We start from the raw sequence: 12,736 nt of genomic DNA, 5'->3' as shown, positions 1-12,736 counted from the left end.
GCAGCACCCTCTCTGGTGCAGATCACCAGGCTTACAGACCCATTGCCTTATAGATTGGACAGCCCTGCTCTATGAAGCTATAGCTCTGGTTTCTGTTGATACGGTTCTGAAGACATGGGTCAATTGTGAATTTAGTTTTGGCTCTAATTGTCACATACTTGCGTTCGACTAAAATTAATGAGGATTTTTATATGCCTGTGGACCACAAAATGAGATGCCTGTTTATGCAGGTTAGCAGTGAAAAATGATTTCTTCTGAGTTTCAGTATAAAAAGTTTACTGTCTCTCTTTGGCTTTAAAACCTTCTCATATTAGTCAAAATTATGTTAGGATTTGTGTGTTGACATCTTGACTTAATGCTGTTCAAAATTGCTCCTGCATAAAGATGCATTTTAAATGATAATTCTTTCCCCTCATTCTCCAATTTAAACAGAAGTGCACAGAATTATCTTAATGTTGGTGCTGATTAAGTAGTTTGGCAAATTACGTGCAAGTACAGGATGAAACTCTAGCTCTTGGGACCAAAGATTGAGGAATCTGATATGCTTAGTTAAAGCCTGAAGCCAGTGCTCTAACTGCATATTTACCAAAGTAGTTTTCTTTACTTTGTGGGATTTCCTGGATCTTTCCCTCTTTTTATTATTCAGAGATTTGAAGAAAGATTTTTGAATGCATAGGAAAATTGTTAGGAATGGAGCTGCTTTAACACAAATGAACTGGAAATCTCCAAGAGTGATCCTCTACATGACTTGCTCAGTAATGGATGACTTGCTTCTTTGGTTCAAAACTGTTTATATCCTCAGCTCTCAACAATTTGTGGTTGGCTGATGACTACCTGCATAAGTTCTAAGTTTGGCAATAAGCAGTTTCATTTCAGAATAATTCCCATGAATTTTAGACACTATTGAAAAATTACAGGATATACTGTTGAATGTTACCTGGCTTAAAAATACACGTCACCCAGTTGACTCCAGCCAAGTTGGGGACTTTCTAGAATAAAAATTATAACGTGTAAGGGTTGCTATGAACTTACTATATCTGAAGGTCTTAAATCATTAGGAAAGAAAGTCATCTAGCATTGTCCAGTAATTTGTTTGCAGATGACATCTAAATGCAAATGAATACATTTCAAGACTGCTAATATTTGGCTTTGCTTTGGGGCAGCTGCCATTGATGAGGATGTTGTGCGGTACCAATATGTGAAAAAGAAAGGTTATATACGGCTGCACACCAATAAAGGAGACCTGAACCTGGAGCTGCACTGTGACATGGTACAGTATGCAATATAGATTTTTAATAGTCCAGTGTAACTTATCTTAGCATAGCTGTGGGTACTCAAAATACTCAAACAGTAGAGACTATATATTGTCATAATAGATAAAAGAAATGTAATTGGTGTTCAGTGATGTTTGGTGTGTGTTCTGTTTGTTAGTATCAGTTCATTTGGGGTTTTCTTTTACTTCTAAACAAGACATAGTAAGAGATTCTGAGAGACTTGAGAGGGAAGAACTGTTCCTGCTGATTGGTCCTGCAAGGTGACATTTGCATCTGTATTAGTCATCTCCAGAAACCAAGAGAGATAAACAGTGGGTAAAAATTGTAGAGTTAGCGTTGGTACAAAAATAAAATAATAAAAGCAAAACTATAAGCACTGCAGTTAAACAGAGGGTCTGAAACTTTCATAACATGAAGCACATCTTAAAAGAAAGACTGACTTAAGGATTCCTCCTTTTCCTAATTTTGAACAGACCAACTCCCCTTTAAGAAAAAATGGAATTTGAGAGACTTGGTTTATAAATTTAACTCTGCCACTGGCTTTGTGTGCATGCCCCAGTCAAGATGTTTGACTTCTTTATGGCTTGGTGTGGCCTGTTTGAAAAAAAGTTTATGGTAATTACTGCCAGCTTTTTATAAAGCACTGAGTTCTTCAAATGAAAATTCCATGTTTGTCTTTATTTCATTATTAAGTATGGAAAACTGCATCATTTAAGCTGTAAGACTGAAATGATAAAATCGTGAAATGTAAAAATGAAGATTCTTATCACATTGCTAACTCTACCGTAATAAACATCCTGCAGAATGGAGCTGATGGAAGTGATAATATATAACATATTTAATCAGGTAAACAAGCATAGGAAGTAATATATAGGTATAGAATGCATAAACATTGCTGCTAGAACCTCAGCTTTTGCATTTCCAAATTGATTTAACTTGTAACTGGAGGACTGCATTAATAGTGTTTTTCAGATCTCTTAGCCTTTTTAAGGGAAAAGAAAAACAAGAAAAAAAAAATCCAGTCTTACTAAGTTTAAATTTTACAAGCTAAGAGCTTCACAGCTACACAGCTGTTTTGTTTACATTGTTTATAATGTCCACATTCATGAGCTGAGCTTGTAGTTATCTCTCAATGCAACTGTTTAGCTTATGAAGATTTCTGGCTTATGAAGATTTCAGGCTTCCCCAGCAGAGAAGCCCTTTGAACCAAAAAAAAAAAACCAAAACAGTTTAGAGACCAAATTTTTCCAGACATGAATGGAATCTGACACCACAAGTTGTCCTACTGAAATTTGCAGTACTACCCTCAGTGAAAGCTGCTCCATCTGAATAAGCTGGGAAAAACCTGAGCCTTTGCAAGGTGCTCATGAAGTGTATTTAGGTATGTGCACCAAGGATCTCATGGAAATGTCTTGTACTGCCTAGTCATGATAGTCATGGGTATATGATATGCAAGAAGCAAGAGGTTCTTTGATGATAGGTTTTATTGAACCAACTGTATAGTTAGAAGAGATATGTACTAGATACTTTCAGGCATGAAGTCCATTCTTCTGGTCTGGGAAAGAAGCAGATCCAGCCTAAGCTAAGTACCAGATAAAATAACAACTTTTTGTTCCGTTCCAAAATGTAAGTGTAAATGGTCATTTAAAGACACAAGAGGGCTGTAAACTGTGGAGCAAAGAGAAGTTCTCAGAAGTAGCTACAGAACAAGTGAAGGGTAGTTAAAAGAGCTAACCTAACTATGTAAAAGAATAAGAGCATTAAAGAGGGGGTACGATTTGGTGTCTCTCATATCTTTTTTCTATGAGGATTCATTTTGGAGTGTAGTGCTTGTTTACTTTTACCCATATAGTGTCCACGACAGCATTTGGTGCATTAGGTAAATGCATCACATTCTGTGTTAGACGTGTCGGATCCGTGTATTCTGATGGTTTCATTGTGGGGTGTGTTGATCGTTGTGATGGCAGAGATGTATTGGTAAGTATGGGATGGCATCTGACAACTAAGGGTGTGTGATTGGTGGAGATTTTTTTTTCATGTTTTAGCAGGTTTGTGCAGGTGTTTGGATGGCTCATTCGAAGAAGGGACCTGTTACTCTGCCTTTATCCTTGTTGGATAAAGGTAATTTTTAGGTTGCTGAGGTTGTATCGATTACAAGTATTCTTCTCAGAGAACATGCAGTTTTATCTGAGGATCTGGCTTATAGATTTCACAGATTTTACAGACATTTGGGCTGGAAGGGACCCTGGAGGATCATCGAGTCCAGCCCCCTGCTCCAGGGGCAGGAAGTCAGCAGGGATCATAGGATCCCAGCAAGATAAGCATCCAAATGCATCTTGAAGGCGTTCTAAGTGGGTGCTTGAACCGCCTCTGGCGGCAGTCTATTCCAAAACTTGGGGGCTCAGACAGTGAAAAAGTTCTTTCTTACGTCCAGCCTGAACCGGTCACGGCGGAGTTTGCGACTGGTCAATCTTGTCATTCCTTGGGGCGCTCTGGTGAACAGACATTCCCCCGGATCCTGATGAGCACCCCTGATAAATTTATAGGTGGCCACCAGATCACCTCTAAGCCTGCGCTTTTCCAGGCTGAAGAGTCCCATGGCTCTCAGCCTCTCATCATAAGGTCTGTTTTCCTGACAGACCTTATGATCATGCGCGTGGCTCTCCTCTGCCCCCTCTCAAGCTTCTCCACATCCTTTTTGAATTGCGGAGCCCAAAACTGGACGCAGTACTCCAGCAGCGGCCTCACCCAGGCAGAGTACAATGGGAGAATGACGTCCTGGGATTTACTTGAGAAGCATCTATGGATGCAAGCCAGCGTTTTGCTCACTTTACTAGCCACAGCATCACACTGAAGGCTCATGTTCATTTTGTGGTCAGTCATGACCCCCAAGTCCCTTTCATCTATAGTGCTAACCAGCGTAGCACTGCTGAGCCTATAAGCAAGCTGCAGGTTTTTCCTCCCAAGGTGAAGAACCTTGTATTTTTCATCCGCCCATTTCCTGAGCCTTTCAAGATCTGCCTGGATCACCCTCCTGTCCTCAGGTGTGGATGCTTTACCCCAGGGTTTGGTGTTGTCAGCAAACTTGGCCAGTCCACTTCTGACACCAATATCCACATCATGGATGAAAATGTTAAATAGTATAGGCCCTAGGACAGAGCCTTGAGGGACCCCACTGGTCACAGCGCACCAAGGCGATTGGCTCCTATCAACCATCACCCTCTGCATCCTACTGCAGAGCCAATTCCCCAGCCAGCAGATCATGGTGAAGTTGATGCTGCAGTTAGCCAGTTTAGCCAAGAGGTGGTCGTGGGATACTAGATCGAAGACTTTTTAAAATTCAGTATATACAATGTCAATCTCTTCTCCCAGTATATACAATGTCAATCTCTTCTCCCTTGTCCAAGTGATAAGTCCACCTGGTCATAAAAGGAAAAGAGATTGGTCAAGCAAGACCTACCTGCAACAAACCCAAGCTGGGTATCCCTCAGGATATTGCCTTCAGCTAATCTGTTAAGGATGGCCTCTTTGAGAATGTTTTCCAGGACCTTCCCCAGGATAGAGGTCAGGCTGATAGGCCTGTAATTAGCCGGATCTACTTTCCTCCCTTTCTTGAAGATAGGCATTGACATTGGCCCTCTTCCAATCATTGGGCACTTGACCAGAGTGCCAAGAGCTCTCGAAGATCTGTGCCAGGGGCTGAGCTATGATGCTCGCCAGCTCCCTGAGTACCCGTGGGTGTAACCCATCAGGACCAGCTGACTTGAAGGTATCCAGTCTCTCAAGGTGTTCCTTCACGAGGTCAGCTTCGATGGAGGGCAAGGAATCTACTTCACCTGGGTATTCCTGACCTATAGTGGGCAGGGTCATCCGATGGGCCTGGTGAAAAACTGACACAAAGTACCCATTTAGCAAGTTCACTTTTTCCTGGGCGTCAGTTGTCAGTTGCCCCATCTGGTTTAGCAGGGGTCCAATGTTGCCCTTGCTTTTCCTCCGGCTTCCCACATATCTAAAAAAAGGACTTATTTTCCTTGATATTTGTCGCTAGCTGTGAGTTCCTTCACAGCCTTGGCTTTCTTGATTTGCTCTCTGCAGGTCTGGACCAGAACAGAGTATTCCTGCTTGGTGGTAGTTCCAGTCCTCCATCCTTTGTAGGTCTTCCTTTTAAGACATAGGAGGTCCACAAGTTCCCTGGAGAGCCAAGGGGGCTGCTGTGCCTTTTTGCTGCCTTTCCCCTGAAATGGGATGGACTTTGCTTGCGCATCCAGGATTGCTCCCTTGAGGAGCAAACACTCGTCCTGAACTCCCCTCACCATTGGGTTGTGGCCTTTTAGGGCCTCTCTGATAAGCCTCCTTAGCTTTTCAAAGTCAGCTTTCCTGAAGTTGAGGGCTTGTGTATTACTGACTGACTTGCCAGATGGTGAAGGTGATCAGCTCATGGTCACTGTCACCCAGCTTCCCTTCAATCATTAGGTCACTGATTAGGTCATCCCCGATTGCCAGTACGAGGTCAAGCAGCTCTTTACCTCTTGTCAGCCTATAGACTTCCTGCGTCAGATGGAGGTCATCCACACATGAGAGAGAGCTTTGTGACCACTCGGATTTGGCCGAGCACTCCTCATGAGATGTCTAGGTAAAGTCTCCCATGACAACGATACACTGGGATCGTGCGGCCTCAGCCAATTTTCTGGTGAACTCCTCGTCAAGGTCTTGACTCTGGGTTGGGGGGCTGAGTAGATCCACACCATAGTATCCCCTGTACTGTGTTTCCCATGGATTTTAACCCAGAGGGTCTCAAGTTGTCCATCATGGGATTATTGCTTTTTTGGTGGGTTTGGGCTGATTGTAGGTTTTGTAGAGGTAACAGTGGTGGTCCATGGGTTTTTTATGTACAGTAGTTTGTTGGGTACCATTCTGAATGTGGATTGTGGTGTCTTGACACACAAAAGTATTCCAGTGTTAGTGTATTCCAGAGAGAATTTGATAGAAGGGTGGTATTTGTTGAGGTTGTGTTGGAAATCATTGAGTGAGTCCAGGTGTTGAGTTCAGATGATGAAAATGCCATCTGTATATTACAAGTATAATGCAGGTTTGATGGCTGAGTTTTCTAAAAACTCCTTGAACCCAAGACATCATCAAATCTGAGGCCACAGCTGGAGTACTGTGTCCAGTTTTGGGTTCCACTATTCAAAAAGGATGTGGAGAAGCTTGAGAGAGTCCAGAGAAGAGCCACGCACATGATCAGAGGTCAGGAAAACAGACCTTATGATAACAGGCTGAAAGCCATGGATGGGGCTCTTTAGCCTGGAAAAGCGATGGCCACCTATAACTTTATCAGGCGTGACCACCAGTATCTGGGGGAACGTTTGATCACCAGAGCGCCCCAAGGATGACAAGGTTGAATGGTTATAAACTACTGCAAGACCGTTTCAGGCTGGACATAAGGAAGAATTTCTTTACTGTCTTGAGCCCCCAAGGTCTGGAACAGCCTGCCATCGGAGGTGGTCCAAGCACCTACACTGAACACCTTCAAGAGCAAATTGGATGCTTATCTTGCTGGGATCCTATGACCCCAGCTGACTTCCTGCTCTTTGGGCGGGGGCTGGACTCGATGATCTTCCAAGGTCCCTTCCAGCCCTAATGTCTATGAAACCCTTTCCATACCAGCTTCAAGAAAAACTGCACAAACTAATCTCTTACTGTCTACTCCAGGAAAATTTCACACGCTCCCTAAGATGGGTTTCCAACCTTTTTAGATTGAGGACTGGCAAACTGCAGCCTGAAAGTGACCGGCATACTGCGGACTGGCAGCCAACCCTCCTGCAGACCAGCAGTCAAACCTTTGTGGCCCAGTACTGGTCTGCGGCCCAGGGGCTGGGAACCTCTGCCCTAAGATACACAAACATGGTTACCCTGGCAAGTATATTGTGGTCCTGAGGATGAGTAAATAGAAGCAATCCATTGAACTTCGCTGATCCTCTTCTCTGCTACATGTATTAAGGAGTGAGGGGCATCAATGCATGATAATGAGTCACAGTGACCTAATCACAATTATGTGAATATTATCCCTGTAGTTTGTCATGCCACAATTATTCTATGAGTCTCTGGCACTGCACAGAGTGGCAAAAGTGGCTTTCTTGCTTTTGAACAGTGAGTAACTTCAGCAAGACAACAAGCCAGAGGTATCAGTATGACAGTGTTTAGGGTCAGCAACAGAACGAACAGACTGTGTTGAATCATTTATTTTGCCATATGTTATGAAACTGGTTGCTACCTAATGCATGCTGACTGTAGTTCTCGTTTGGATCAATACAGCTTCATAGATCACTGGGGCAACCAGTATCTCTCATTCCCTTCAGAGTGCTCTCAGTATGGGCCCCCTAATTATGTTCCTTTTTTCCCCCAAAGGCACTGCTCTTTATCTCCCTTTCTGTTTGGTGCCTCCTTGTATGCATGTCTGAAATGCACACCATCATACATAGCTAAGTCTTGCTCAAATGCTGGCTCACGGCCATCTGTTTCTTTTATTTTTGTGTTGATTAAATCTGTGCAGATGAAGCAGTCTTTTGACAGCACAGAAAATTAAAGCTATACTTACATTAAAGAGCTTAAGCAGAAAACTAGTCAATGACTTAAAACTATATCATATGTATTTATGCTTTGCGCAAAAGCAACAATAGAAATATTATGGAGGTGTCAAAGTCAAGCACTCAGAAATATGGAAATGTCAGAATTAAGGTTGTATGCTCAAGCTATTTTAGCCCCTTTGTGCATTATGGAAAAGTCTGATTACAGGATCACATGCTAATTTTTCATCAGGATCCCTGGATCGTTCAGTGCTCGGGAATGACCGATTCTGGAGACTGAGCAGAATTGCCTAGTGAAGGAGATTAAAGGAGTGCAGAAGTTGGGGAGGTATAGAGTGAATGAGGCAGGGGATTGCAGGAAAAGGAAGAACAGTCTTATGGGTAAGGAATAGAAGGTTGCTTTGAATTTGAGCTCTTCTTTCACAAAGTCCCTGTGCTTTTAGTAGGCAAAACTTTTCACAGGTGATCATTAATGATTTTCCTTATTTTCTGAGGGCCTGACTCAATGAGCTGTGGTCTGATTTTCAGAATCGTTGAATGATTGCATCTGGAACTGAGGTGAATGGGAACTGTGCCTTAGACAAAATTTTCCCATGCTGCATAATGCTATATACCCTGAAAAATGAGGTCTTTAGTCTTTCAAATTTTGAAAATTTGCTGTGGTTTACCAGTGAATTGATTTAAAACATGGGAATGAATTAGATGCTGTCTCCTGAGGACTAAGATAATGAAGATTTGCAATAAGGAGAATTTGGGACGCTTTAATTTTGAACCTGTATCAAAGATACAGGAGTCAAAATTTAGTTATTTTGCTTTCACGTTTGCACCTTTAGATGATCCCCCAGTGCCTGCTTTTAGCACTTCCTATCCTGCTATCCCAGTTCTGCATGTTGTATGCTTTTGATGCTTTGCTGCAGTCACAGTTCCCTAGGTCTGTCATCCCAATCTTAGTCCCTGCCTAGCCAGCTCCATTTCTCACACTCCACCAAGGCTTTTCATTCAGTGCCTCCCACTTTCTCCACATCTCCCTTTCCTCGCTCTCAAGGTGTGTCCTTGTCCAATTAATTCCACCCTCCTCTGATTTACAGAGAGAAGGGGATAGTTTAAACTAAGCCTTACAGTGCCTTCTTCTAATCTTGCTTTCAGAAATGACTCGGTTATTATTATTGAATATTTCCAGAAACATCCAGCCCGCAGCAGGCTCCAGGATATAAAATTTCAATCTGAATGATTGCTAGGTTTTTGGCTGTAGCTGTGTTAAATGACTAAAGTTTGACAGAGTTATAAGTGAACAAATATGGTTTGATAATGAAGTGTCTGATAACTTCAGTCATAGGAAGTGCAATCCCTCGTACAATGTAGAAGGAGAGGGTGGAAGAAGAAGAGTGCATTGTGTCTGCGTTATAGAATCATAGAATCAGTGAGTGGGAAGGGACCTAGACAGATCATCTAGTCCGACCCCCCGCCATGGGCAGGAAGGAGCACTGGGGGTGGCAGGGGTCATAAGACCCCAGCCAGATGCCTATCCAGTCTCCTCTTGAAAAGTACAACTTGCTTTATGGGCCTGCAAATGGGCTTGTGTCCACTCTTCTTTTACTGCATTCAGGGTAAGCAGCTTTCTCTTTCTGTTGTCTTAACATGAAGGCAGAGTAAGATACTGGACAGCGGTTCCTATAGTATGCTCCACAGACCTCTCTGGTCACATGATACTGTCTGCCCTTTGTTTGCAGCTTCTGTGTCCCATGAAAAGGAAAGAAGTACCTCAAGCATACTGCAAACATCACTTTTCTGTTGACAACTATTGATGTAGTGGTCATGTGATATGTGCCTACTCAGAAGTGGGATGTGCCATGAAGAAGCTTGAGTGGAGCATGACTTAGTGGTCAGGCCTTTATATATCTGACTATGCTGGGAGTTGCTTCAGAGGAGAAGCTAGAAAAATAGATTCCATCTCCTGCACACAGCATGGTATTTGATTTTAAAAGTAAAAAACCAAGGCTGAGTTCCATGATCACTTGTGTGCTTCCATTTGTTTTGACAAGAGAATTGCAGAAACAGGTAACTAATTTATGAGTTCTTCTTCGGTAATAGCCTGCTCTTTCTTCTTTTCCCCACACCAAAATTTCATGACACTTCTTTAACTGTGTGGTGGCTCATCCTGGCCACAGTTTTCTGTTCACATATTGAGCAGTATCCTGTTCTCTGGTTATTATGCATGCCACCTACACATACTTGCAATGTCCATGGTATTAGAATCATAGAAAGTTAGGGTTGGAAGGGACCTCAGGAGACCATCGAGTCCAATCCCCTGCTCAAAGCAGGTCTATCCCCAACTAGATCATCCCAGCCAAAGCTTTGTCTAGTCGGGTTTTGAAAACCTCCAAAGGATGGAGCTTCCACCACTTCTCTGGGTAACCTGTTGCAGTGCTTTACTATTCTCGTAGTGAGAAAATTCTTTCAGTATCTAACTTAAGCTTCCCTTGCTGCAACTTGAAACCATTGCTCCTTGTTCTGTAATCTGCCACCACTCAGAACAGTTTAGCTCCATCCTTTTTCAAACCCTATTCAGGTAGTTGAAGGCTGCTATTAAATCCCCCCCCAGTCTTCTCTAGGCTAAGTCAGTCCAGTTCCCTCACCCTCTCCTCACAAATCATGTCCCCCAGCCCCCTCACCATTTTTGTTGCCCTCCGCTGGACTCTCTTCGATTTGTCCACATCCTTTCTGTAGTGGAGGACCTAAAACTGAACACAGAACTGCAGATGTGGCCTCCCCAGTGCTAAATAGAGGGGAAGAATCACTTTCCTTGACCTGCTGGCAACACTTCTATCAATGCAACCCAGTATGCCGTTAGCCTTCTTGGCAACAAGGGCACGCTGCTGGCTCCTATTCAGCTTATTGTCCACTGTAACCCCCAGGTCCTTTTCTGCAGAGCTGCTGCCCAGACAGTCAGCCCCCAGCCTGTGGGATTGTTCTGTCCTAAGTGCAGAACTTTGCACTTGTCCTTACTGAACCTTATGATGAGATTCCTTTGGGCCCAATTCTCCAATTTGTCTAAGTCACTCTGAATCCTAGCCCTACCCTCCAGCATATCTACTACTATACCTAGCTTGATGTTGTCTGCAAACTTGCTGAGGATGCATTCTGTGTCATCTTCCATATCGTTGATGAAGGCATTGAACAAAACCGGCCCCAGAACCAAAGCCTGGAGCACTCTGCTTGATACTGGCTGCCAACTAGATATTGAGCCATTGATTAGTACTCTCTGATCCTGATGCTCCAATCAGTTTTTTCTATCCACCTTACAATCCATTCATCCAGCCCATACTTCCTTAGCTTGCCTGTGAAAATGCTGTGGTAGACTGTATCAAAAGTCATGCTAAAATAAAGGTACATTGCACATATATGATTTGTTAAGTACCTTGAGCTATTTTGGGATGAAAGTTACTATGTAAATGTGACAAATGAATACTTAATATATCCGAGGTAGGATGTGCAATGTTGAAATTACATTTTAAACTAGCTCCATGGGAGAGATTTGAGTCCATGTTTTGAGGTAAAGTTTTCTTTCTAAAACACCCCATCATCCTATATTCTCCTATGGAAAAGATTGTAAGTTTACCTTGTATAGGATTTTCTTACAACCAGAAAGATTTGGAATTAGTTACTCATTTGTTTTATAAAATTATAGTGATCCTGAAGCTGGGACTTGAAGGGCTTTTCCCGTCCCCAGAAACCATGAGTAGGCTTGTGCTTTTGTCCATCTCTTGCTTCAGAGGGCACCCTGGACTGGACCTAAGGAAAGTATTCACCCCTGTCTGTCTTGTCTCCACCTGCCTGCCTCTAGCATTTTTTCTGTCTATGGTTGTAGACTTTTGGTTCTTTGTGTCTCTTCTTGGTCATCTTAGATGATGGGATTGGGAAGGAATCTTCCCAAGCCACAGATGGATACGTACAGTCGGGATCTTTTGTCCTTTCCCAGAGCATCTGGCAGGCTTATTGCATTTGTGTTTTTTGTGCATTGAAGTTTTGTGGAGCAGGTGTCCTGTGCCTGTACTGTCTTAGCACTCCTGCCATCTAATGATCCCAAACCTGAAGTCAGGGTGGAGACCTGCAGGGGTGAGATTAAGGCATTGCCCTTCATTATCAAGTAAAGGTTGAGGTGTGTCTTGCTTGGGTCATGATTCCTGTGACAGGGACATGGTAATGTTGGGAGACTGGCAGTTATAGATGCCTTATGGTTTGGATTGAAAGTGGAAGCTAAGAATGGTTTCCTTTGCTAAGGTGGTGTCCACAAGGTCAGTGACCAGACCATAGTACCCCAGCTTGAAGCTTGCTTGAGCAGAGTTGTGGCCTGTATTTGAATTGTGTCAAACACGTGCCATATATGACTCAATGGCTATGTTCACATTAGGCTTTTCACAGATCACGTGGTGGTACGGAGCAGTATCCGAGATCCCCTTGAGTCTTGATAGACTTGCTGCTTGCAAGTTTGGTCCTTTAACACAGCAAATAAGAGTTTGAACAGGAAGACACAGTGACTAATAGGAAAATGTACTGTGCTTCTGTGGAGCTGGTAATGAAAAATGACAAATTAGATTAGTGAACTAGATGCCCTACTTAACTTAAATTGTGTTGATCTAAACTGGTCAATTGTACTTGCTAAAAAGTGACAAGGAAAATTCGGCTGTGGTTTCTTTTACAATGACCTATGGTAAACTGAGCTTACTGCTTAGTCTTTGAGACAGCTAGCGCTTTACTGCATGTCAGTGCATTGAAAAATGCCTTTGAAAATTGGAATTTAGTTGTCTGCTGAGAATCTGTACTAAAAAGCTTTTAAAACCACTGGGATTGTTGTGTACTAGAATGTAGTGCTGT

At 42.9% G+C, this 12,736-nt stretch overlaps 1 protein-coding gene across 2 annotated transcripts in view; it reads left to right on the top strand.

Annotated features, from left to right (window-relative positions):
- The window catches only part of PPIL2 (peptidylprolyl isomerase like 2), a 126,258-nt gene that overhangs the window by 60,405 nt on the left and 53,117 nt on the right, over nt 1-12,736 (top strand). For both annotated transcript variants that reach the window (XM_090062831.1, XM_090062832.1), the window contains exon 12: nt 1,164-1,270. In XM_090062831.1, the coding sequence (XP_089918957.1) occupies nt 1,164-1,270 (107 nt within the window). The remainder of the gene's footprint in view (nt 1-1,163; nt 1,271-12,736) is intronic.

The sequence above is a fragment of the Crocodylus siamensis genome, chromosome 9 (assembly GCF_052110815.1).
Source record: "Crocodylus siamensis isolate JL-2025a chromosome 9, ASM5211081v1, whole genome shotgun sequence".
NCBI classification, from domain to species: Eukaryota; Metazoa; Chordata; order Crocodylia; family Crocodylidae; genus Crocodylus; species Crocodylus siamensis.
This window is presented reverse-complemented; position numbering and strand designations above follow the sequence as displayed.